Genomic DNA, 27,698 nt, shown 5'->3' on the forward strand with positions numbered 1-27,698 from the left:
CCTTGGCTTGAACAACAAGGACAATCTATTGACTTGAAAAACAAGAAAATCGCTTATTATGATGATCTTTTGCAACGACGACATCTTGTTTCTTTCTGTTTTTTCTCCCAGGATAGCTAGGCACTGGAACGTTGTAGAGAGCTGTTTAATGGCTTATTTTAAAGGACGCTGATGCATTTAGACAATTTTCGTAATAATTTTTTTTTTAAATAAACTAAAACTTTTGTAAACTTACAAAAAACTGTATTTTCGTATAACACTTGAGTAGCAGATGTTATTAACATTTTTTTTTGCTTACAAAGATAAAAATTGGATTCAATTTTTAACATTATTATTATAGCAGAATCCAGGCTGCAGTGGTAGCTAGCAAACTAGTAAGAGACCATCACGCCCCATTGTAAAAATATGAAATAGTCTATAACTCCTAAAACTAGAATCAGAAAAAAAAGAAGTACAATATTAGAACCACCTTGTCTGAAACCCCTATAAAGAAAACTTATTGTCTCCTGGCTTGAACAACAAGGGAAATATATTGGCTTGAAAATAAAAAAGTAGCTACAACAACAAGATTCTTCATATTTGCCATATTTCTTCTCTTTTCTCTTTTCCATAGATAGCTTGACACTGGACCATCGCAGACAGTTTTCCAGTGGCTCATTTTAAAGGAAATTGCTACATCTAGTGCCATTTGTAATAAAATACAAAATAGTTTTTAAAATAGAATCATTTTTTTACCAAAAAATAAATTTTTCTATAGTACTGTAGTATCTTATAATATTGGATTCATTGGATCATCGTCGAATATCATCGGATTCATCGGATCATTGAATATACCTGAAACCTATTAAAAAATTTTATATAAGGGATTATTGGAATGAAGAACGAACTTTTGTCTATACTAACTTGCATAGGCAACATAACTATAGTTAAGATTACAGTATTTTTATTTTGACAAAGCAAAAGGTATGAAACAAAACTGCAAAACTTTGTAAACTGCAAAAATAGTTAAAACATTTTAGTAAAAATTTCACTTTATGAAAAGGAACAAGATACATTCCTAAATATGTTTAAATCAGTTTTATTTTATCTTAATGTTAAAACAACTTTATACAATATTGTTATTATTAAATACCAAAATTATTTGTAATTACCAGTTCTATGGTTTCAGTTGATTGATACTAAAAGAACATCGTTAGAAGAACCAACTGTTACATATATTGGACTTAGTTAGCTGTTGCAATAAAAACCCAGGTTGCAGTTATAGCTAACAACCTAGAGACGATCACGCCCCATAGTAAAAAGCGAAATAGTCCATGACTCCTAGAACTAGAATCAGAAAAAACGAAGTACATTATTAGAACCACCTCTTAATAATTTCAAAAACAAAATCATTTTTTTTTACAAAAGACTGCATTTTTCTATAGCTCTGTAGTATCAAATGCTATGCTTGCCACCTGGAACCATTTTTTTTTTTTTGGCTCGGCTCCCAAAAGTGCTTATCTCTATAACGTTGCGCTTTATTTGCGTAGAAAAAAAAATTATTTTTTTTTATTTGAGTTCTTAGTTCAGGATCGCTTTGGACAAGATAATTTTCAGGATCACTAAAGTTATTATGTAAACTGCAAAAATAATTATGTTGTCTGAGCAATTTTTTAGTTCAAAAAAGATAAATACCTGAAAATTTTTAAATTAGTTATGTTTTTTGCTAGGTTCTAACTACTCGTTCCCGTTTTTTCTCATCATCTACCTCGGGACCAGAAATAATAGAGAGCTGTTTAATGGATCATTTGGAAGAACATTGATTTACTTAAAAACAATTCATAAATAACAAAATAATTTAAAAAACAAAATCATTATTTTTTACGAAAAACTTCATTTTTCTATAGCTTTGTAGTAGAAAATGTTTTATAATAAAAAACGAACTCTTGCCTATACTAATTTGCATAGGCAACTTAACTGTAGTATAGGCTTGTATGGTTATATTTGAATTCAATATATTTAACATTCCGTCCAACGGGGAATCGAACCCTAGTCATCCGGGTGACAAGTGGGTACGCTCACCTTTATAATAAAGAACGAACTCTAGCCTATACTAACTGAAATATTTAGCATAAAGAGCAATTACATCAAAGGACGAACCGTATCCCATATGTAAATGAAAAATATTCTAGTGAAGAACAAATCACGAATCCAGCTAAGAACAGACCATAAATGTAGTAATAAACAAATCATGAATCTAGTAATAAGCGAATAATGAATCTATTAAGGAACTAACCACTAATCTAGCCAACAACAAACGGATGATCTAGAAAAGGAAAAAACCATGAATCTAGTAAAGAACAAACTATAGCAGAGAACAAATTTTAAATCACTGTTTAATTCGTTAAAATCTAGAAAGGAGGAGGGAGTTTTCAAATTTCTTATTACTTTCTAAAAATTCCCAATCAAATTTTTTAACACACAAAAAAGATACTTATTTAAATTTGGAGGTTCTTTTTTAAAGATTATATAAAACGATATTTTTCAAAATATACTGGAAATAACTACCCCCCTCTAAGTGCCGGTTTTAATATCGAATTAAAGGAACGCTGCCTTTAAAAGAGTACTTCCTGTCAAAAGTTACGAAAAGTTACGTTTGTAAGAGTTTGGACGTTACGAAATTTTTTGTTTTCGTCGCAACCCTGCTTCATAGTTAAATATTAGGGTGCGTTTCTTTACTTGTCCAATGGGATTTTTACTAATCGAGGTTTAACCCATAAAAGATAGCAACAAATACTTGTCTGGCCACGTGTTACTGAAAACGGCAAGATTAATTGCGAATAATAACAACATTGGTCACGTGTAATTATTATTTTAATGCTATGTGAAGTTTTGACAAGGAAGAGGCTAGGACTTTGGGCCTGTTTCAAATTTTACAGGCAAATACAGCTTCAGCAATTATTTCAGAGCTGGGTAGCCTAATACAATTTGTGTGGCCAGAAGTTTAATTGTAAGATTTCAAATTGTGGTTGTCATTTGCCTTTTTAAGTCATTCCATTCAAGATGCTTTGGATATTTTTTATTGTGATAAATTGTCTTAATGCTCTGAAAAGGGAAAATTGTTTCAATTGCATAGGATAGGAAAATTTTGGTAGGCTAATTAATTCAAAGTCCTAAATTAGCCAGGGAAGTGCTTTTTTTTTTTCACTAAAAAATCACCACGTTCTTTGAACTCCAATTATATAGCCCTGTTTTTGGCCCCCTTGATCCAGTTCCTGATTGTCATTTACACTAAATTTCACTTTTTCTGTTACCTATTTATGTTTGCACCAGTTTTACCATTGGGTAAAACTGGTACAAACAGTATTACTGGCTTTCATATAATTTGAATATACCACTTGATGCCTTTTGTAATGCTGTTTACAAATATAATAATTGCTTCTACGCAAGTTCATATTTAAGCACTTTTTGACCTCTTAAAAATGACCTATATATGGGGTCATTACAAATCAGTAATAGTTTAGAAACAAATTTGGGCTATATATTTGCACATCAGGGGGTGGGGGTAAAGTGTAGCATATATTAAATATGTAAACTAACCATTGCTTGAATTTTTTTGTGTGTGCTGTTGCACTGGTGATTTCTCTTTTCATTAAAATTTGATGTGCACAAACACATTAAAAAAAAACAGCAATGGTTAGTCTACGTATATAATATATGCTATGCTTTACCCCCACCCCCATGATGTGCAAATATATAGCCCAAATTTGTTTCTAAACTATTACAGATTTGTAATGACTCCATTAATAGGTCATTTTTAAGAGGTCAAGAGGTGAAAAAGTGCTTAAATCTGAATTTGCAGTAGAAGAAATTATTATATTTGTAAAGAGCATATAAGAAGGCATCAAGTGGTATATTCACTTTATATGAAAGCCAGTAATACTGTTTGCACCAGTTTTACCCTTGTTTCTTGTTAATATTACTAAGGGGTCATAGTTAAGCACTAGAGAAGTCATTGTTAAATAACATGTGCTTATGTATATATAGCTTTTTGCTACTTATTCTTCTTTGGTTATATAATGCTTGATGTGGTATAAGCCAAGAGAAGGACCTGTAGACCTATAGAAGAAAACCTGTTAAAAAAAGATGATTCTTTGTAATTTACATAATAATTATAGCTTTCTACATGCAGCCCTGCTCTACTTTAGCCCCAACCCTGCTAATATGGAAATCTATAGCTGAAATTACATATTTTCTATTGATTCTGCCAATCTATCCCTCAACCCTTGTACCTGTTAATTGAGGCAACTGTGGCAAAACAAGAACTGGAAAAACAAGTAACAGGTGGCAGAAAACATTGGAAATATATAATTTGGGCTATATGTTTGCAAATTAGGCATGTTAGAGGTGAATTTCTTGTTGTTCATATTTTGATTTAAAAATAAAATGAATATACCACTTGATGCCTTTTTGTATGTTCTTTACAAATATAATAATTGCTTATTTTGCTAGTTCAAGTTTAAGCACTTTTTGACCTTACTTAACCTAACAAATTTTGGCAGTGAAAAACATACATTATTTTGTCAAAAATGACCAAAAACACATACCTTAATTGAAAATTTGGCATCAAAGAAGAAGAAATACAGCATAATATTGTAAAATTTATTAATCCAACTTAATTGTGGAAAATCAGTGCTCATAGATTATACAACATGTAAAAAATGGATTAATAATGAAACAGTAAGTTTGAGACCAATGTTTTAAGCTTTCTTATACCCAAAAACTATTTGAGTATACTTTGGTCATTTTCAAGAGCTCAAAAACTTGTACTTGAAGCACTTTTTATGTTTGTAAAAAATAAAAAAGGGCATCAAGGAGTATGTTCACTTTATTTGTAAATCAAACATATGAACAACAAAAAATTTACCAATTATTAGTATAGCTGCACAATTTTCCCCTGGGTATGTAGGCTTAGTGGAAGGTCACTTATACCTGATCATGTCCCTAATGTTTTTACTTGGTTGAAAAAAAATCCAAAGAAAGTTCCTATTGAAAAGGAAAGAGATCAAAAGTGAGATTGAATTTGTCATAGCTTGGAGGTTTGTCCCTTCAGTATGTTTAAAGAAAACAGATTCATAATTGAAGCTTTGTTCATTTCAATCTTAAGGATAATCTACATTTGTTACGCTTAATTAAATGGTTGTAAAGGGATACTTTTATTTATTTGTCTTGTTTGTTTTCTACATAATTTTTTAATCTTTAAATTGATATACATTTCTTACAAATTAATTAGTCATATCATAGTTCCACTTGCAAGTTTTGACGTACTTTGTAACCCTGGTCTCAAAATTGCATATAAATTTATTGAAGCTAGGAAACATAGAACTCCTCTCTGTTTAAAAGAAAATGGATGGACATAGGTAGGTTTTAATACACTAAAGTCCTAGGGCCATGGAAATTAAAAAAAAAACAATGAAGATTAACTTTAAAATTCTGGACATGACATAAATATGACATTCACAAAGAAAAACCATTCACAAAATTTTACTTTTGTGCTCAGTTGCCAACCTGAGCAATTGCCCTAAATTTTTAAACCTTGCAAAACATTCACCAGCCAATTCTTATGACCTACACTGTTGTCTGTACATCAAAAATTCATGGAAAAGGAAGGACCACCTTACTGACATTTCTTCCTTTGTACTTATATTTAATGGGTTTAAAAGAAAGCTCCTATGGCTAAGTCAGAAGCCTAGTAAAGGACCAGGTAATCCTTTAGACAGGAAGTGCAATAGGAAGCTAGGGGCCAGTCATCCTATGCTTTTGCATGTCCTTCCTGCTTACTGACCCCAGATTTCTCTAGGTAACCTGTTAAGTTTGGGCCAATTCTGGCTGAACTTACAGAGTTACATCACTGACCTTCGTCCCAAACCAAATAAACTGCTAATGCCAGAAATTAAACCTGTGCCCTTTGGATAAAGGATTCTCAACCTAGAGTGCCAGCCACTTAGGAAGAAATACAAATGTCACCAGAGAACAAAAATTATTTGGAAAAAAGAAAATATTGAAAAAAAAAAAATAACTCAAGTCATAGTTGCTCATTGCTGTCCCACAAACAATATGTATTTCATTAAGACAAATAAATTTTTAAACAGGTATTAACAAAACTCCATCAGGGATTGTATTTACTTAAGGTACAATCAGCAATATTAATGCTTAGTTTTGTGATATTCTGGTTTTGAAATAATAAAAAAAGAGAAATTATATGTTCTACTTGTTTTCCACAACCCCATTTGAGAAAAATCATTTGTAACAACAATATACCCATGGTTGGCTCAGAATCTCTCTAAAATTCTTTAAACAGAAGGAATTTAAAAAAAAATTATACTCATCAGCAAGAAAAATATTAACATAACTCTCTAAACTTGGCACTTTTTAAGACAATTTTTAGCAAAGCAAATGCAAAACTTTAATGGTGTCCTATGTCATCTAAAAAAAAAAAAACATTAAAATGTGTCAAATGAATTTTGATGTAAGATGCCTCTAATACTTTCAGTTGAATCTGTGAAATGAAGGGCCAGGTATTCCTTTACATTTTATACAATATATAAAAAGAAAAACAGTTCAAATTTTTTCACAAAAGAAGAAGCTTGATGTAAAAAAATAAATATATTTTTAACAGAAAGCAACTGACATCAATGAAATCAAATAAAACAAAAATTCATGGAGAATAAATAATATAAGCCATATATTTAACCTATAATGAGGTGGCATAAAAGATTATTTTTAGAATTAGAAAAAAACAGTGTTATGGCTTAAAGTTCTGCTCAATCAACAGGAGTTGTCTAAGGCCAGAATAATTAAGAACTAAGGCCAGAGAAAAAGAAACTGATAACCAAAAAAATAAGGCACCCAAAAATTTCAGGACCCTTTAGAGGGAAAAGAAGTAGAAGTAGGTACTTCAAAATACCTTCCTGGGAAATACTTTAGCCTGTAGACACATCCCTGAAAGTTTCATTTTCCTAGCCTAACCTCTTTCAAAGATAGCCAAAAGTAGCTAAAGTAAAATTTTACCCCTACTGTATCTTAAAAATCCAGTTTAAATAGCAGTCTCAACAAATATAGACTATATAAAAGGCTATAGGTATTGGCCTAATCATTCTAAATTTTTTCCAACTAATAATTATAGGATGGTTTAGAAACTAGACCTGTTTGATATAATAACATTTGACTAACTCACCAATGTGATAGCTGCCTCCCTAAGAATCAACCTTTTTAATAACAAAAAAACTTTTCTTCTGACTCCTTATGAAGCTTAGCCTATGCAAGACAGGCCTAGAACACCAAAAACCCTTTAGATACTAAGGAATATGCATAATATTACTTACAGGTCACTGAAAAGCTAAGATTATTTCTATTATTTACAGTTTCCTTGTCTTTTCTCTAGACTTAACGATTTCACATGTTTATCCATTTAAAAAAATATATAGCATTGACGTCACAATCCTCAAATAATCTTTTTATTTGGGGGTTATAAAGTGCCAGCCCACGGACAAGTAATCCTGAGCGTTTGTGGGGATAATCCGACTAACCTCTGACGTCATATGTGTCTAAAGAAACGCTTGGATTAATCAGATTAATAATCGGACAAGTAAAGAAACGCACAGAGACGAAAAGGAAGAAAACCGTCAAGTCTGTAAGAATAATCCAATTTTCTTTTTGTTGTCCAAATCGCCCTCAATTGGCAAATGATTATAGTGTTTGTCCAATAGGAGGGTCTCTCCAAATGTTTACCCATGCCATTTAACCAAACATTTGGAAAACAAAAGGTTTCACCATTTGCCTGCAAGTCCAGAGGACTCGTTGGTCAGGTGTCAATTCTATGACACAGTATTTCACCTTTTGACTGCAAGCAGACAAGTCTATTAGGCTTAGGATTCACTTGCTTACCTGTGAGTCCAAGCAAATTCAGTCCCAGATTCTGTGGACATTGTCCATCACACATCAACCCAAAATCAATCTGGTTCTTCCATCCCTTACTTCTATTACTATAGTCATAGTTAGCCTCCTCTATAGTTTATATTGCCATCCTTTTCATAAGAACCTTAAATGCCTCAGGGGCATAACTTACAACCCTTGCCCTCAGGCTTTGTATCAACCCCAAAAGCCTTTTTATATGATTTTTGGACTATTTTCAATAAAAAAACTGTCAAAGTTTCTATTGGATGCATCTTGAAAAAATATAAAAATCTTGGGAAAATGTTTGTGTCTTTGTGGGGGGCAGCTGTGCTCTGATCACTTTGACTCTTATAAAGGCACTAGAGCTTCTGATTACCAATCCAATGAATCTCCTCCCAAGGGGACTCACTAATTAATTTTTGATGTATACAAGTTTTTTTCTCTTGCGTTATCCTTTTTGTTTGATTTTTCCTTTTCCATTTTGTTTTATATTTCTTTTACCTTTTCCATTTCTCAACTTGTATAGAGAGCAATAAATAAACTATTGTGTTATTGTTAGTACTGTGTAGATAGTTTCTTCATTTCTTATCTATTTGCTTGATTCTTTATTGCAGAGAACATAATGGCAAAAATTTCAAAGAAGGCAAGGAAGATTAAGGCTGAGTCATCATCTGAAGAGGAATACATAGATTCTGATGAAGAGGTATCTTTTCTCTTCTCATTTCAATTTACTATTTAGATTTTTTCTTATTTAAGGACAAACTTGATTTTTTAAGCTTTGATTTTGTTATTTGCTGGTGTTTTTAAAATTGATGTAAAAAGACTAAGGAAATTTGGAATTTTTGACATAATACCTTGGACTAGGTGTCCTTTTCCCAGGATACACTGCCTTTCTATGATGAACACATAAATGCTCAAATGGGGATAAGTTAATTTATTTAGACAGTGAAAACAGGTACAAAAGTCTGAATATTTTGATCTGACAATTGCTGTATATGTGATCAAAATATCTAGACTTTTTTACCTGTTTTCACTTTCTAAACAAATGGATCTGACAATTGCTGTGTATGTGATCAAAATATCTAGACTTGTGTATCTGTTTTTGCTTTCTAAATAAATGGATTTATCCCCATTTGAACATTTATGTGTTCAAAGTTTGGAATAAAATAAATTGGTTACTGATTCAAGGTTTTTGAGTTGATCAACCTATACTTCCATTTCACTTTGGAAAGTTTGGTAGTATGGCGGGTCACTAAGTATTTATCCAAATATATTTTGACAATTTCAGACATCTTTTTCTCAAATTTGGATACAGGAAAATTTCTGATATTTTTACCTTTTACCTATTTCTGGTTATCCTCCCCTTCCCTTCTATAAAGATATTCTGATTTAACCCAAGAGGTTGCACTTGCAAAGTCATTGAACATATATTTCCAAGGGTTGCCAGTGGATCCAGGGGACTGGGAGCCTTGGTCTCCCCTCAAGATTTTTTCTGGCACCCTCTTTCCCTTTTTTTCTTTTTTCACACTCTTTTAGAATAAATTTGGTCAATTATTGGCACCTCTGTCACATTGCTCCCCTCCCAAACTAAAAAGTTTTGCTCATTGGTGCCCTTGTCACATTGGGCCCCCTCCAAGATTTTGCTCTAGATCCGCCCCTGCCAAGAGTTAGGCCTATCTGTGTTTACAGACTTGAAATAAATTTGGCTAAATTTATTTCTTTTTTGCTCTTAGTCTTCTATAGTAATAAAAGAAAGGTGCAAGTTGCTTACATATTTCATAAGAGAATCTCTTTGACAGATGTAGCTGCATATAGAAATAGGATATGGATTGGTACCTAATCCAAAGAAAGAATAAATACTACCTCACAAAGATATTACCTAATCCTGACATAAAAACTCCAAAAATTTTCTCATTTACTTATATAAAAAATAATTTGAACAATCAAATTGGCAACAGAGAATTTTTCTTGATACATGTTTTAATGTTTACATTATGTTCTAAAGTTTCATATTAAGGTATAACATTTTAAGGTATAAGTACAAAAATGTCAATTTTTTGTAGAATTTTTGACTTTGTAATACTTGTCTGTTCCAATCAGGTATTTAGCCTTTTACCTTTTTGTACCCTTTTAGCTACATACTCTTACCAGAGAATTCACCCCCAAGGATGCATGCAGACATTTTTCCTAGAAGAGGGATGTTGACAATTTGTGAGGAAGAGATGTGTAATGTGTACAACAATCTTTAGTGGGAGAAGGGGGATATGCCACAAAATTTGTTGCTTTGTACTTTGCCTGCTATGACATCTGGGAAATACCCTTAAGATAATTTTCAGAAAAGAATCAAAAATGTGTAAGCACCCAATTGTTAAAACCAATATTGTAATTTTTGAAAGATCAGGGCTCTTTTAAAAGAGCTCTAAAGAAACAAAAAAAGAAGAAAAACTTAATTTTGGCACTATATGTGCTAAATTTGGTTGATTTTCATATACTGAATTTCTAAAACTCTGATTTGGATTTTTCAAGATATGTATGCCCAAAGTGTAACAAGTGTCACACTGTGTCTTGGCCAAGCACTTTTGGAGTTAATAGATTACATGAAAAATAATGGCAAACATCAGGCCTGTTTTTGATCAATCATCAACCTAGTATGTAAAATTAAAAAAAATGTGGATTTTAACCTAATTATAAAACTTAGACTCTTACTGCCAACCTAAAAATTCTATGCAAAAGATCTACAATGTTAAAATTTTCTGTTGCCTGGCTTTTGCATCTTAACATACAGTCTGCTTGTAAAATTTTTTGCACATATTTATTTCTCATCTTTCAGATTAATAGGTTTGTGCTCTCTTGAATTATACTTTTTATACTACCATAGCAAAGATACCACACAAGACCCATAAAGGAGAAAGGTCTTAAATTTTTGAATGGTTATTAAGCTTCAAATAAGTACACTTTAGTCCCAAAATACTGATTTTTCGTTTATTTTCAATGCTTTTTAAAGTATATCCTTTTGAGATTTGGGGCCTTGAGCATCGACTATTATTTTGACTTCCCTGTAACAGAGGGAAGGGTTTGGACTCTTTGGCATCTGGCTACATCCCATGTTTCCAGGCTTAGAAGATTACTACCTGGACTCTTTGGTTAGAAGCTGTGTTCACTGAGAATAACGTCTTAGTTTAATTTGTATTGTTGTATGCCATTCTATAGTATTTCCCTCTTACTACCCTTAAAGGTTGTGCATCCATGTGGAAGATAGTGTCATTGATTCAAAGATGTGAAACCCAAATGCTAAGAAATGAAATCTTTAAGCAAAAAAAAAATATAACAAACAAACAAAACAAGAGCTTATGATTATAAGATGGGCAAGCAATGTTGAATATTTTTCTGAATGTATTTTATGTGTTATTAAAAATTATTTGAAAATCTGTTATGGGAGGTAGAAGAAAAAATAATTTAGTATCTACAAATGCAAAAAATGTACAGTTATTGAATCGCCTCTGTTATAGCCAAAATAGTAGTTTTAAATTAGAAAAGATACATTTGGTAAAAACTCATGTCAAACACAGACATTTTGAAAATATCAAGTTCCTTGTTAATCAAGTCTCACTATCTCTGTCTGATCTAAACCAAAAAAGTTTCATGGATTGCTGAGAAAGAAAGATGTAAATTGTTTAAAAATAGTTCTTGTTTGCAAGATCCTACCCTAGGGAGGGGAGAGGGGCTGGAAAATCTTGATTTTAATATTTAAACCTGTAAATTTTTTATGTAGGATTTTTTTTAAAGCTTCAATTGGGTAAATGGATTTGCTAAACTTATTAATTCAAATTATTTCTGCATCTTATGATTTTTAAAGCCTTCGCCTTAGTTTTAGGAGAATCATTGGTAAATATGCTAGGAGGTGTGAAGCCGTTTTTTTTAGGAGAGGGGGTCTGGGATGAACTCATTCCTATGCCCGATTTCTTTTATCTCTGCTGGGTAAATTTTACTGATCTTACACAGGATGATATCTTTTACGTGTAAATTCCTCTCCTGACCCATTTGTCAGAAAATTCAAATCATCATTGGCCATTTGCAATACAACCCTATCACACTATTATGTTCATATATGCTTTTTCTTGAAAGTTCCTTTTTTACAACACTTCTTTAAAGACTTCCATATTTAAGAACATTTGTAATTATGTCCAATCATGCCCTCAGCCTAGGGCTAGCTATGCTAATGGGCTGTGAACAATATTTAACGAATTGTTTTCTTTTTTCAGCTACAAGAAGCATTTGCTAGAGGTGATCTCAAACCTGGTCTTATTGCAGAGGTTCCAGTCAAAAGGAAACCAAATGAATATCCTAATTTTGTGGTAAGTGTCTCAACCAAAGATATATATATATATATATATATATATATATATATATATATATATATATATATATATATATATATATATATATATATATATATAGTGTGTGTTACATGTTATATATAAATGTTAATGTCAACATTCACTGGTGAATGTCTGAAATTCCCTTTTCTCTGATTGGACCCAATTAGCTTTGTGAATCTGCTTTTTTCAATCTTATGCAAAAAAAGAGGTAAAGGATGTGGCACTAGATTCTTAAGGTCTGAACCGGCGGTGCTGATCTCTGTCTCAAGGTCCTTTAGCCAGGAAGTGCAATGAAATATATATATATATATATATATATATATATATATATATATATATATATATATATATATATATATATATATATATATATATACATACATATATATATATATATATATATATATATATATATATATATATATATATATATATATATATATATATATATATATATATATATATATATCTATATATATCCATTCTTAATCAATCTGATCATTATTTCTTGCTAAATCTTTCATGGAAATTGATTTAGAAAGCCTTTCTAAGTCAGTAGCTGATTGACCAATAGATCCATTGATGGACGAGTTCCGAATTAGAAAAAACATCAGTGGAAGTCCCAGCAACAAAGTCTGCACTATGTGCCTTTTATTTTTGACCCTCAGTAATTCGAAAAACTTTTCCCACAAAGGCAAAATTTACCAACTTGTAGGAGAGATGACAGCATTTATGATTTATTTATTTTTTTTAGGATGACAGAAGAGAGGCTTCTTTAGGATGACTTCTTTTTAGGGTTTTCCAACATAAGTTCTAGAACAGCTAAAGCATTGTTTATATTGATGTTCTAATGCAATTAAATCATCATTATAATAATAGAGTCCATCAGAGTAATTATATACGCTGTCTGATTCACCTTGTGCTGCTTCGTCTGTAATTTGTTTCCAAGAATGTATTGGTTGGATCTAAGGGCTGTTCACAGTTATAAAACGTCTAAAAGAATCGTTGGAATTTTTATGGCAGGGTGCCAAATTCTCACTTTGAATAATTTTTTATTGGATTTGACCGCATATTAGCAAACAATGCTCCCTTCTTGCATACACCTTGCAGTAGCGCAAAATATTAGCCATGCATTATTTATACCATAACAGCTCTGACTATTTCAAACAATTTCAATGTGGACAATTTAAGAATTCTCCATGAAATTTTTCAATATTTCAATGGTTGTTACTTCCACAAAGCATCTAAAGCAAGGCTTGTCATTCATACTTCTAAATCTAATTTTTAATCCTAAAACCTACTTCCTCATCATCGAAAATAATTGGACTGTTTTTCAGTGTCTTATGCATTTCCTCAATAATTTTTTCTTTTTTTTTAGTTAAACCTTAAAATGGAAATATTTGATGGCCCATTACTTCTCAATATCCTATTTTCATGATAAATGCAAATTGTCTAGATTAAAATTATGTCAAGCATTATCAACTCAACTCATAAAATTATGAGTCACTAGCCTATAGACCTTAAAGTGCAAATATGAGCTAGTTAAGAATAACAGTGTATTAAACAAGTGAAAAACTAACCTAGTGGCACCACATCTGTGCCAGGCCTGGTTCTTTTCAGCTGATCCTCGTAATAAGACTTCTCAAAGTAGATATTACAGTTCTATATTTTTGATAATTCAAAAATGACGCTCTTTGTTCAATAAAGACACTATTTGTTTCATTGTTTGCATTAATAATATATTATTTTCAGTACTAGTATTATTACAAATGAGCTTAGAAAGAAGAAAGAAAATTTTCAGTATAATTTTAGCTTTGTTTTCAATTAAAACTCTTTGCCTCCAGTATTTGCTGTCTACTAATTTGGTGTCCAAAAAAGAAAACTACCTTTGTTGCTTTATGTCATTGCCCATATGTCTGTTATGAAGATCTTTCTATTTTTCTTTCATCTTAATGTATTTCGAAATTTTATATTTTATATGGAAGTATTAAAGGGAATTTATATTATTGTTTTGTCACGTCTCCTACATCAACAGGTTTATTGAGCTTTTCAAAGGGTTGCATTTCATCTTTCAATATAAATGAAATGTAGTCAGGGGGTGGGGGGCGTAAAATCAATGGAAGAAGATCGCTCTCAGTCAATAAAGAAAAGTTTAGTAATTTTTGTAGCAATATTGTGCAAATCAGTTGGTAAAAATGAGCAGTAATTCCATAAAATCCATCCCCCCCCCAAAAAAAGACTTTTTTGGCTAGTGATGCCTCCGGTAATCAGTATCTATACTAATCTTTGGTACCCTTCATAGTTTTAACAAGAAGAAAGAAGGAAAGCATTCCGACCAAGAAGAAAAAAAAGGAAAGACAGGATAAATTCATAAAATTAGTAAACAAACGAACGAGATCTACAAAAAAAATCGTAAAAAGTACCATCATGACATTTTTTCGGGGGGAGGGGGGGAATCTAGAGTCCTTCTCGTTTACTTTTGTGGCTTGGTAGTAGCAGAAAAAAGGTTCTTTATAGCAACCAGATCGAAGTGCCTGAAGAATAATGTAGTAATATACCGTTTGAATTAAGTATTTTGGCTATCAATCAATTTTCCTTTTTTCGGGCAATTTTTTAGTACTCTTTCTCCCTCTCCCTGAATACGCACCGGAAAGAGAGAGGTCGTGTTTTTGATATCAGCGTAACTATTCATCAGTAACAAGGAGGGATTCAAAGAGGAATATTGGCAGAAATAAGAGACTTACTAGAACATATCATATACTTATGATAGTCTGGATGCGAATGGGAAGAAAATGATTTAGGTTTTGAATAAATGGATGCTATAAGGGATTTGTGTCTTCAAATTATCATCTCGTATTCCAGTAAATCTCCCTCCACCATTCCCCCCCTCCCAAAAAAAGTTTTAACTGAAGACATTTTCAAAAAATCATCAAGCAAAAATTGAAGGTGTTGTGAAAAAAAAACCTGATTTGCATTTTGAAATTTATCCGGGTTCAAATGAAAAAGTTTTAAGAATGTTGTTTTGTGAATTTGAATAGAAGTTAACCCAATTTTATGAAAAACTTGAGACCATAAACTACTGCGGACTTGAGAAGACTTAACGTCTGAATTTTTTGAGACACTAGAATGTGAAACTATTGATATCTTTTCTTCTTGTTTTCAGGCTCAAATGAAGTCAAAGTTGGAGAAAATTCAATTTCGTGATGACTGGATTGAACGATTAGATATCACTGCCGCTCCTATTGAAGAAACTGAGGTTAGATTAGAAAACATTTAATAAGTAGCCGTGATAGATTTGGCCCTTGATTGACTAATTCATCAATGCAGTGAGCAGTGCTCCCGGAATTCCCCCCCCCCAAAAAAAAAAAATTGCGTTGTTAAAATCTTCTCTCGAACACTAACATAAACTAAACTTAACAATTTGTATTCTGTGTTAAAATTTGTGTGTAATTGAAGCTTAATTTTATGGAGATTTGGGAGAACCCATTTTTTTTCAAAAAAGTTCTACGAAACGCCAAAATACGCAGACATAGTGAAAGTGTTGTTTGAGAGTCACCCAATTAAGGGGTGAATACAAGTTTTAAAATTAAGTGTAAGAGCTTTAATAGATGAACAGGTTTGTTCAACGACTCAACAATACATTTATGCAATAAAAGCATATACAACATCTTACATATGCTGCCTCGCGTAACCTTACGACCAGAAATGTAGGAACAAATTTAAGAAATTCAATGAAATTTTAGGCTTAATGTACGACAGATATTTTTTTTTTTTTTTTTTTTGCAAAACCATGCTTATTTTCCTGAATGACATTTGGATAACGGATTTTAAATAACCACCAAGGTGATTCTAATATAAATTTGTTGTTGGCGTCTGTGCTTTCCAATCTAACAGAAAATTGTTGCTGGATAACGGATGGATAACGGATTTTAAATAACCACCAAGGTGATTCTAATATAAATTTGTTGTTGGCGTCTGTGCTTTCCAATCTAGCAGAAAATTGTTGCTCGTAGTTGTTATTAAGATTCTTAAGAAGTTCGAAACGTAATTGGAGAAGGTTGTTGTTTATTTTAAAAACGAAACCCATGAAATTTGAAGAATAAAAATATTACGCGTAAGTTTTATTCATTTGTAATAAACCTTCCTATTTATTTATTTAAGAATTAACGACGCTTCTTGACTACTAAGGTCCCTGCGTCGGCCCTGCAGTGCATTCCTGCAGCGTGATTCGATCTCTGGGTCCCGTATTATCAAGCTAAGGTCAAATCCACTGCGCCACTACAGGACTAATAAACCTTCTTCTCCTTTTAAGGCCTCGTTTTAAATCTCTCGCCAAATTGACACGTTCCCGAGCAGTGGCGGAGTTTCATCAAAATCCTAGGGTGGGCAAAGTTGGAGCCAATTTTCTCAAATCAAGTAAAACTGACAATGAAAAATGATCCATATATTACCGTAAAAGAAAAACTGACTTGTTTATCGGGATACTTGATTTATGCAGGCTTATCATAGTTTTGACAAGATTTTTTTCAAGGAACTAAATTTCAGCTGGTGGGGACAAACTGAATTCGGGAGGGAGTAAACTTGAGTCTGGAGAGGGCAGTTGCCTCCCCCTCATGCCCTGTAGCAAATTACGCCTCTGTTCCAGAGAAGTGTTACTTGCTAATTGTTGCTGAATAAAAGTTTGTTTCCCCGAACTAACAGAAAATTGTGACTTGTGGCTCTAAGATTAACAATACGAATTCATGTTGGATTTTGAGCACAGAAGTAATGAAATTCGAAGAATAAAAATATAATTACCCAGTTTTATCCGATTAAGAAATAACTACGGCTTTTGAATTCTATAGTTTTTTGTGTATATTTCGTTTTCCTTTGAAGGTCGCGTTTTGAAATTTCCCGCGCACATAATAAGTTCCTTAGAGCTGTTTTTGCAAATTCTTGTTATTAACAATATTGTTTCCAGGAGCAAGCAGAAAATTATAACAAATGTCACGGCGACTTTTCTGGGGAAAAATCTTTCCCTTGAATTATTGGAAAGCAATGGGACCAAAATAATTTGAATAGTTTATTTTATGATGTAGTATCGAAAATGTGCTTTAAAGCATCAATTTTCTTACTATGATTTCCCTTATTTATTTCCTTATTTTTAGTAAGGTTTGTGTTTTCTCTCTCAGAACTTCCACAATTGCAGAAGTTGAATCGAAAATATAAACAGGTGAAATTAATTAATTAAATTTGATAACGCTTTCGTCCGTAAAAATTCAAACATTAGCAATCTGTTGATTTCGGGAGCAGGCGCCCCCCCCCCTCCCAGAAAATCTCGCACCTCAAAAGGTCAATCAGATTTCCCAAGGGGCTACAAATGAACCAGATATCAAAAACAGTTGACAGGGGCTGGTTGGTCTTCAGTCACTTTCGACTTATAAAAAAGGACTATAGCTATAAATATCTGATCAAATCAGCATTCTTTGAAGTTTCTACGACCACAAGGGAGAGGTTGGAGATAAGGAAGGGGCGGCCCCCCTCCTATACGGGAGAGATTCTTCTAATTTTGGGATTTAGTGTTACTTTTTGCTTTCATAATAACAGCGTAAACCAGAAATATTCCCGGAAATTAAGCAACTTGCATAACTTACATCCCCTGTACTCGGGGCTGCTTGATGGGGGGCTGTCAACCCGGAGGTACTCGAACTTTCGATTACCAATTGAATGAGCCCCCTCCAAAGTGTATACGTCCACCCTTTTCATAAAAACCTTATATCTTAACAATAGGTAACTTGCATAGCTCAAAGGCCTTGCCCAGGGGCTGTCAATCCCAGAGGCAGGGTTATTTGACCTTTGGACCATTTGAAGAAAATGACTCTTTAAAAAGTCTGATCAGATGCATTTAGAGGAAAAATAGTGCAGATGGTGACTTGTTGCCCTTCAATAATTTTTGACTCTTAAAAAGGGCCCTAGAGCTTATGATATACAATCAGATGATTCCCCTCAGAAGTTTATACAACCATCCCTTCGATATGAAGTGCCTCTGGGAAAAAAAAGAATAATAATACGTTGAATGGCTTTTTACCATAGGCAACGCTGTAGAATTGCCTCTGACTGAAACAGGGTAATAGAAATTTTAATTTCCTTTTAAATGAACCCCAGAAAGTATCTAAGGGGAATTTTCCGCGGTGGGGCGGGGGGAGGAGAACGCCTAGACCTGTTCAAAGGAAACTAAATGTTCTTAAACTGTTTTATATCATAGATTTTTAGCTTAGTTTTTGCTGATCCTTATATTTTTGTTTCAAAATTTGACCTCAGTAACTATCAATAACCATAATTGCATAGTAGTTTTTTTCTTCAAAAACTGATTTCCCGATTTTTAGAATATGTATGACCTCTGCTATTATCAAATTACAGATGTATTTTTATTTATTTTTTGTTTTGAAAACTGATTTCCCGATTTTTAGAATATAAATATATATGACCTCTGCTACTATCAATGACTATAATTGCATATGTAGTTTCTTTAATATAAGAACTGATTTCCCGATCTTTAGAATATATATAACCTCTGCTACTATCAATAATTATAACTGTATATGTAGTTTTTTTTTTACTTTAAAAGCTGATTTCTCTATTTTTAGAATATATATGACCTCTGCTACTATCAATGCCTATAATTGCATATGTAGTTTTTTTAATTTCAAAACTGATTTCCTGATTTTTAGAATATATATTACCTCTGCTACTATCAATGACTATAATTGCATATGTAGTTTCTTTAATATAAAAACTGATTTCCCGATTTTTAGAATATATATAACCTCTGCTACTATCAATAACTATCGTTGCTTATGTAGTTTTTTTTCTTTTTTTTACTTTAAAAGCTGATTTCCTGATTTTTAGAATATATATGACATCTGCTACTATCAATGACTATAATTGTATATGTAGTTTTTTTTTTTACTTTAAAAACTGATTTTCCAATTTTTAGAATATATATAACCTCTGCTACTATCAATGACTATAATTGCATATGTAGTTTCTTTAATATAAAAACTGATTTCCCGATTTTTAGAATATATATAACCTCTGCTACTATCAATAACTATCGTTGCTTATGTAGTTTTTTTTTTTTTACTTTAAAAGCTGATTTCCCGATTTTTAGAATATATATGACCTCCGCTACTATCAATAACTATCGTTGCTTATGTAGTTTTTTTTTTTTTACTTTAAAAGCTGATTTCCCGATTTTTAGAATATATATGACATCTGCTACTATCAATGACTATAATTGTAGATGTAGTTTTTTTTTACTTTAAAAACTGATTTTCCAATTTTTAGAATATATATAACCTCTGCTACCATCAATGACTATAATTGCATATGTAGTTTTTGTTTAATTTAAAAACTTATTTCCCGATTTTTAGAATATATATATAACATGTTTTAGGACTTCTTTTTCATTAATATTTTCTTTGTTTTTTGTTTAGGTTTTTTTTTTATAAGATGAGCCATGATAAAGGTTTTTTTCAAATCTTGAGAGCTATTTAATTTCGGTTGTTATTAAATGCAAAGAATGTGGAGTCTTGCGAATTATTCATTTAATAACATTTATTTCATATGATTAATTCAGGAAAACCGGTTTTCGATTGAATTTTTAGGCAAACAGTTCAATTTTACCCACTGAGTTTGATATTCCAGTAATAGTAAAATTTTGCTAAATTTGTTAAAGTTATCATAGAATTGGTAAAATGGCATTATGATCTAATATTCTTAATAGTTACATTTTCATCTTCTAATTATTTATTTTTAGTTTTCACAAAAAGGAGTAGATTTGAAAACAGACGATATACAACGAGAAATGTTGTTTTATAAACAAGCCCAGACCGCTGTTGTAGTCGGTTTACGACGTTTACATACACTTGGCATACCAACAAAACGACCTGAGGATTATTTTGCGCAAATGGCAAAGTCGGATGACCAAATGTTGAAAGTGAGTCTCAATTTACTGAATGTCTTTGTATTGTTTACATTCAGTTGGTACTAATATTTTATCATGGGTTCAAATAGCTCCATTTTTGTGCAAACGTTTCACGTTTTTTACTAGATTTCATTCCTTTTTGTTGCAACGTTTTCATATTCTTTACTTCCAGTTGGTACGACTATGTTATGCTGGGTTCAAATAGCTGCACTTTTGTGCAAACGTTTTACGTTTTTTACTAGATTTCTTTCCTTTTTGTTGCAACGTTTTCATATTCTTTACTTCCAGTTGGTACGACTATGTTATGCTGGGTTCAAATAGCTGCACTTTTGTGCAAACGTTTTACGTTTTTTACTAGATTTCTTTCCTTTTTGTTGCAACGTTTTCATATTCTTTACTTCCAGTTGGTACAACTGTAGGTTCAAGAAGCTGCATTTTCGTGTAGAAGCTGGTGCTTTTACGTTTGAGCCAGATTTCATTAGTTTTTTTGTACCTTTGCAACTTTTTTCGTGTCACCTATATCCAGTAATTCTATTCGTTTATCCTGGGTTCAAATTGTCTTATTTTTGCGGAATAACGGTCGCTTGTACGTTTCTTGCTAGAATGCATTCTTTTTTTGTTGCAACCTTTTCTAATGTTTTTGTATAGTGAGAACACAATCTTTTAATTGGCAAAACTGTTCTACTTTGGACTCAAATAGCTTAATTTTCATGTAAACACGACGGTTACGTTTTGTGATAGATTTGATTTTTTTTTAATGCACCGTTTCAGCGTCTCTGTGTAAGTGTATGTACACGTATATACGTAAATTCATCCGTCTGTCCAGTGATTTGTAGCTAAAACATTTAAGCTAGAAACTTAAAATTTTTTCAAAGAATCCAAGAATAGTGAGACCCAAATCTGTGCATATAAACAATATTTTTGAACTGAAAATGTGACATCATGAAAAAATGGTGTTGTGCATAATTTGTATCGCATCAATTTTGAAAATAACTACTATAATGAAACCAGTCTGAGTGAATTGAGGTCCACCTTTGGGAGTCAAATGCCCCTACACCAACCAGAGAGAAGCTAAGACCATCTGCAAGGACTGAGGAAGTGCGAGTGGAGAGAGGGTAGGCAAAGAACTGGCAAAATTGACGATCAGTCAGATTTACAGGGAACAAAAATAAGAGAAATATAAGAGCCTATGAGTCCTTGTGCATTTCCAACAGTGTATCGTATTTTTTTTTTTTTTACTTTTTTTTCAAAAGTAGATGATAGGGGTAATATTGAGGTGTCACAGTGTTGAACTAAACTGGCGAAAGTTGCCTTTGTTGAGTTTTTGTTTTTGTGTGATAAGCAGCTTCTGTGTTTAGTTTACTTGAATCACCTCTGTGAAAAATTGTATCAGTGAAAGGTTGTCAGTTGAAAAAATAAGTAAGCATTTTCATTTACTTTAACAAACAAACAGTTTTTTCAAACAAAGCAGTCAAATTCTGTGAAATTTATAGTAAACGAAAATTATTAAATTTTAAATAGAATAAAAAAATTATTAAATAAATATTTCATTATTAAATAAAATAAAAAACATAAATGATGTCAAAAACAATTTAAAATTATAAAGAATAAATTATAACAAAAATATATAAGATGTTCAACATAAGTTGTAAGATAAATTATAAATACATATATATTAAGATTTTGGGCATTATTGCTGATATGGCATTGAGCCAAATTCATCAAGTGTAACTATAATCCTATGTTTTGAGCCTACGTTTTAAAAGCTGTAGCAAATATTTATAATTAAAATATGAAATAGCAACGTGTTCACAGCTGTCTACCAATGATGAATACCATATAACCATTTAAAGTAATAAAACACAACCTGTGAGACAATTTCACAACTATCAACCAACTCAATTTCCCATTTAAAGTTAAGACCATGCTGTATCTTAAAATCATTTCCCGATTATCAGCCTTCCTGTCTTGTCGGCTGAAAGTCTCAAAGACAAAGGGCCCACTAAAAAAATTTTCCAGGGGACTAGCCATCATCGAGACGTGTTGAGATTCTGTAGTTTGGCTATGAACTTCGGCAAATTTTCCAAGCAGGTAGCGCAACAGGAGCTGGCAAATTGCACAAATGATGATTCCTTTGGCTGATTTTTAACGTTTTCCGAGCAGAATGCACTGCTTTGTGTTTTAGAATATTCAATATGTAATTGCTACAAATATTGCATATTCAAATTTATTTTCTCCAATGGAAAAATATGGTTTAATTAAATCTGAATTTCTTATTCTGAAGCTTGTGGGAAAAATAGTAAGATTTGGGCCTGGCAGTTTTTCTTGGGGAAATTATATTTCATCAAGATATTAAATTCTTCAAATGTTTTTAGGGGGAGGGGCACGGTTTCTCTCGGTATGGTTTTGAGTGCACTTCTTTGTGTTTGGAGATGTATCTAAAAGGTTAGTTTTGACAAATATTGCAAATTCAATTTTAGTTTATTTTTGGTAACACTTCTTTATATATTAATATATATATTTTTTTTTAATGGACACCTTTAGATCCAATCGTCTTATTATGAAACGAGTGAAACAACAAGATTTTTTCCTGCAGTTTTTTAAGAGAAACAATTCTATAAAAGTTTAAAATTCGTTATTTTTCAGGGAATGGGGCTCGGTTTTACTCCCTGTGTATGATCCTGAACGCGTTGCCTAGTGTTTTAGAATGTCAAATATATCGATTTGCGCAAATATTGCATATCCGATTTGTTATTATCACCAATTGCAAAAATATAAAAGCTTTAAACTGTAGCTTTCTTATTTTGAATCTTCGGGAAAAAATAATGAGATTTTGGCATGCAGTTTTTCTTCAGTAAATTACTTTTCATAAGAATATAAAATTCTTCCTATTTTTAGAGGGGGAAGGACTCAGTTTGGCTCCCTGAATAATTTTAGAATATATGATATATCAATTTTAACAAATTTCGCAAATCTAACGTTTTATTTTCTCCATAGGTAAAACGTTATGCCCTTGAAAAGCAATTAGGTCAAGAAAGGTCCCAGAAAATTGCCAAACTAAGAGATCTTCGAAAATATGGCAAGAAGGTTCAAGTTCAAGTAGGATTGGAGAGAAGCAAAAAGAAGAGGGAGATGATGAATAAGCTAAAAGAGTTTAAAGAGGGAAAATTGAAGAACTTGGACTTTTTGGACGAAGATGATAGGCCAAAACGTGGCGAGATGTTGGATAAAACCAAAGAAGAAGTGAAAAAGAGAAATGCCAAAAAGAATCAGTTCCGAGGGTAAACCTATTATTTTTCTCTAACTAAATTTTTCCTTAGAGCTTATTGCGTTTGTGGTAATTTAAAAGGTCACATGTCACATTTTCTGCAAGAGTTAGATTTATTGCCCGCCTACTTAACCTTAATATGCTTTATCGATTGGTTAATCCCTGTAACCTGTTTGATTCTGTAGATCTTTACATTTTTTTTTCTAGTGCATTATATGCTCTCTTTGTACTTCCAGAAATAGTTTCTGTTTATAGTTTTGTTTTTGTCACATCTTGGATGGAGAGCCCTTCCTAGGGTTGGTGGTGCCCAGGGCCAAATTGGTTACAGCGTCCTCCTCCCGACTCAAATATAAGCAGAAAAAAGCCAAATCAAAGTGAAAATTTTCATTTAAGCGGGCAACCCTTTAGCTGCCTAGCTGCCCTCCCCCCGCCATGGTATCCCTAGCAATTGCCCCCCACCCCCTCTGAAGAGCTCTGCTTGGATGCAAATAAAATATTTTAAGCAAAATAAAATAAAGAGCCCAAGTGCCCTACATCTCTTTTTTCTGGTTGCTAAAATAGTAGCAAACGGGGGCTTTTACACTAAAAATTTGTTTGTGCTGCATTTTAGAGACGTCAAAAAACCTCCTTTTCTTGAACAACTGATATATAATACTTGAAAAACTCGAGACGCATTTTAAAGTTTTTGCTCTCCAAAAATGTGTGTCTTGCTTGATAACACCTGTTAAATTGTTGCAGTTAGTTCAAAAAAGTTTGATAGTAATAATAATTTATAATCTACTAACGCAATAATGTAAATAGTGGAGTACAAGAGAGGTAGGGAGAGAGAGAGAGAAGGGGAGAGAAAAAAAGAATTGACGAAAAGCACAGATTCAAAATCATGGAAAGGTGGCAATTGATTTAAGTTAATATCTGACAGCCTTCTGGTCGCCACGGCAACTTTCCGAAAGTATAATTTTCTACAAGTTTATTTAATGTTCTCCTATTGCAGTTCCGAGGCCGAAGAAAAAGCAGAAATTTACAGAAATACTGAATGCGGAAACACCGTATTACGAATATACTGAAATACGGAAAATACCGAATACGAATAAAAGAAAAATCTTATTTTTTCAAAAGCGGGTAAAAACAAGAAAGATATAAAATAGAATGATTACAAAAATCTGAGACTAGTCTGCACAGAACTTTACGGTGCAGTAACTCCCTCTACTGCCAACAATCTTTTGAGTAACCAGCCCTAATGTTCAACCTAGAGTCAGAAACCAGCCGTGAACGGAAAGAACTTAAATTAGTAGTAATGCTGGATATCTGAAGCAACACTGAACGAATTTCCTTTCATTGATAATACCCAAATATAAAACGTAGCATTTATTCGTATTGTGCTCTTCACTTTCTTTTCTAAAAGAGCCCTTGAGAAAAGACCCTCTTCCCGTGTCCTAAATTGACCTGTAGGTTGTTTCTGACAAGACTGGCTTGAATTTGATTTAAACAGGCAACCCTCTAGCTGCCCCCCCTAGCCATGGAACTCGGGGCAGTTGCCCCCCCCCCTGAACGACTCTTCTTGGATGCAAATGAAATATTTTAAGCAAAATATAAAATAAAGAGCCCAGACGCTCTGCATCTCTTTTTTCGGGAAGTAAATTTCTGTTTCGGAACATCACTCTTCCCGAGGACGATGATATTTTCAGTTTTATTACATAGTTAAAAATCATGAATATTCTTAGACAGCAAAATTTGTAGCTCCACAATGTAGGGTAACAACCGTGTTTATTTCAATCACCCTAGAATAATCTTATAGTAGTTGTGTATTACCCTGACGTAAGGATATTTAGCTCAATGTTTGGAAAACCTAATTTCTCTTGAAAAATACATAGGGACAGTGAATAACTTCGAAAAAAACTTATCTTTGAGTCTTTTTTTTACAATTCTATTATATATCTCTGTAGGGTAAAATAGATTTGGTGCAAAAACACACCAATTGATAAACTAATATGGGGGTGTTTGGTATTTTCTCTTCACCTTGAGTCACAACTGAGTAGCTATAAAAACGTTCAAATTATTAAGTTTTTTTTTTTGTACATGTTCATCCTAATACCTTAACGATACCAAATAACATTGTTCCAAGTTATGTTTGTGTGTTTCTTCTTGTGGGCAGAATATAATTTACACCTCAAGATATTTATTGATTTATTCCTCAGGAGAGAGAGGGACAATAGAATGCTCATATAACCAACTATGTTCATTCCTCCCATGAGAAATGTCAATCCTCTTAGGTTATCCAGGAGTGTCTTAACATAAGTATATTTTAGCTAGAAACTGTTGGGTCATGTAATATATTATGTATATATCCAAAGCTAGAGTCTAGTATTATTCTAGTTAGAATATAAATCTAGGTTACATAATATATAAAGATTGTGAAAAGAATATAAAGGTTATATGATATAAAGTTAGATTGAATAATACAAATTAGGATCTACTTTGGATTCACCCAACCCTTCGTCATTTATGTGAGAATAAACTCCTAGCTGAAGGGTGTGGGAAATTGTTGTTTGTGGCTAAATCACCAACGCCATCAAGAATTTGGTAGTTAGCTTAGCTCAGAACTACTGCATACTTGTCTTTCCAAGCACTGTAAAGTCCTTGAGAGGGTAAATAGAATAGAATTCTGCCCCCGGGAGGCAGAATATGGAGAGGGGTTTAAAAATATGAAATAATAATCAATTACAGAGAAAAACAGCTTTAATCATCTTGTTTTGTTAATACTACTAGCCTATTACTAAGTCAAGGAAATGCAAATATGCATATAAGAAATTCAAAGGCTTTAATTGTCAACTATTTTCTTAATACTCAAATATTTATTTGCCAATAGTCAACTGTTGACTATTGTCGGCAGTCGTGCAAAAGTGCGACAGTAATAGTGGTGTGCCAGTAACCCCTAAGTGTATCGAAAAATTACGAACCATCTGGTAGATGTTCTACAGAGGAATTATCTAAGGATAGTTGTAGTTATTCGTTTGAGCCACACTTTAATCAAATCATGAGCTCTACAAACATTTTGCTCGATCTCGCTGGATAGGTTAATCCAAATTTTCCCAGAATTTCTGGGCATTTCTTGTTCAAATTATCAAATATAGTTCGTTATTTTTATTCCCCCCCCCCAAAAAAAAAATAAGTTGGTTTCCTTTTTTTGGGTGAAGGATAGGCTCCTATAAATGGTGCATTTTGGCGAGGCAGCTGGGGCGAAATAAAAACAGGAGCCTCCTCAAATAGGGGTGTACAGGGGGAATAAAAAAAATTATCAAGAAGTATGAATGCCATGATTTGGATTAGTGAAGTTGCGAATAGTGTGGGGTAAATAAAACTATGTGCAGTTCTGTTGGGTCACTGCCATGCTGTTAGTGTTAATGGTGCAGCTCTGGTTGTTCAAAGTAATTTGTTTTTTAGACTAAACATTTTAATTTCTTTTCAATATTTTGGATGTGTACTATGATTTACGATTGAGTTTAATGGTTTTTCCCTATCTCTGAGAACCTTTTAGTGTAAAATAGTTTATCTAGTCAAAACTTTGCAATTTTATCGGAAAAAAGATTTCTTAACGTCCCCCCTCCTTGTTAAAAAATACTTTGAGGAAATTATATTATTGTCATCAAGGTCATAATGTGTTGATTGGTTTATTTTCAGGCATAAGGCTGTTGGAAAAGATGCTAAGTATGGTTTTGGAGGGAAAAAGAGGGGCAAAAAAAGGAATGGTAGTGAGTTCAAAGGAGTAAATGCTGGTGCGAACAAATTTGGAGGAAATACTGGCGGTAAAAAATTCGGAGGAAAGACTGGAGGTAAACGATTTGGAGGAAAGGGAAAACAAGGAAGCAAAAAAGGAAGGAAGAAATAATGTTTTTTTTTTAAGAAATAAAATTTCTATTTTAGATCGTCTTTGTTTGACAATAGAAAATAGGAAAAGACTATGGTTAAATTCATGTTTCGATTAATACATAGCTCGTTATTCAAAAATGTATAGGTGACAGGACGTTTTTTTCAACCCATTTCCTTAAATTCAGCACGTTTGGATCAATGGATTTTTTTTCTGCTTATCAATATACTTAGAATTTTCCAGAAGCAATTTAAACCCTTTTCTCGCGTGCAAGAATCTTTTTCT

The 27,698-nt window shown here is 32.5% G+C and overlaps 2 protein-coding genes across 3 annotated transcripts in view; one reads left to right on the forward strand and one right to left on the reverse strand.

Moving 5' to 3' along the window:
* Positions 1 to 7,545, reverse strand: part of LOC136033178 (threonylcarbamoyladenosine tRNA methylthiotransferase-like) — a 70,170-nt gene extending 62,625 nt beyond the window's left edge. Inside the window, exon 1 of the mRNA XM_065713874.1 lies at positions 7,365 to 7,545. The gene's annotated coding sequence lies outside the window, so the exon portion shown is untranslated. The remainder of the gene's footprint in view (positions 1 to 7,364) is intronic.
* A 43-nt stretch (positions 7,546 to 7,588) lies between these two features.
* On the forward strand, positions 7,589 to 27,468 carry LOC136033180 (probable rRNA-processing protein EBP2). 2 transcript variants are annotated; one of them, XM_065713880.1, is made up of 7 exons: positions 7,589 to 7,672; positions 8,550 to 8,638; positions 12,198 to 12,290; positions 15,478 to 15,570; positions 20,113 to 20,292; positions 23,278 to 23,561; positions 27,227 to 27,468. In XM_065713880.1, the coding sequence occupies exons 2-7, from the start codon at positions 8,558 to 8,560 to the stop codon at positions 27,432 to 27,434; spliced, it is 939 nt and encodes a 312-aa protein (XP_065569952.1). In that variant the 5' UTR covers positions 7,589 to 7,672; positions 8,550 to 8,557; the 3' UTR covers positions 27,435 to 27,468. The 2 variants fall into 2 exon arrangements, with proteins under 2 accessions (XP_065569952.1, XP_065569953.1); XM_065713881.1 differs by having other exon boundaries at positions 7,648 to 7,668.
* Positions 27,469 to 27,698: the final 230 nt, after the last annotated feature.

Source organism: Artemia franciscana, chromosome 11, assembly GCF_032884065.1.
Source record: "Artemia franciscana chromosome 11, ASM3288406v1, whole genome shotgun sequence".
NCBI lineage: Eukaryota > Metazoa > Arthropoda > Branchiopoda > Anostraca > Artemiidae > Artemia > Artemia franciscana.

What these genes read in the sequence shown, in the direction of transcription:
- LOC136033180 (XM_065713880.1), top strand. Translation starts at nt 8,558, where the DNA reads ATGGCAAAAATTTCAAAGAAGGCAAGGAAGATTAAGGCTGAGTCATCA. An exon ending in ATGAATATCCTAATTTTGTG is followed by an intron (nt 12,291 to 15,477) that starts GTAAGTGTCTCA and finishes TCTTGTTTTCAG; the next exon opens with GCTCAAATGAAGTCAAAGTT. An exon ending in CGGATGACCAAATGTTGAAA is followed by an intron (nt 20,293 to 23,277) that starts GTGAGTCTCAAT and finishes TTTTCTCCATAG; the next exon opens with GTAAAACGTTATGCCCTTGA.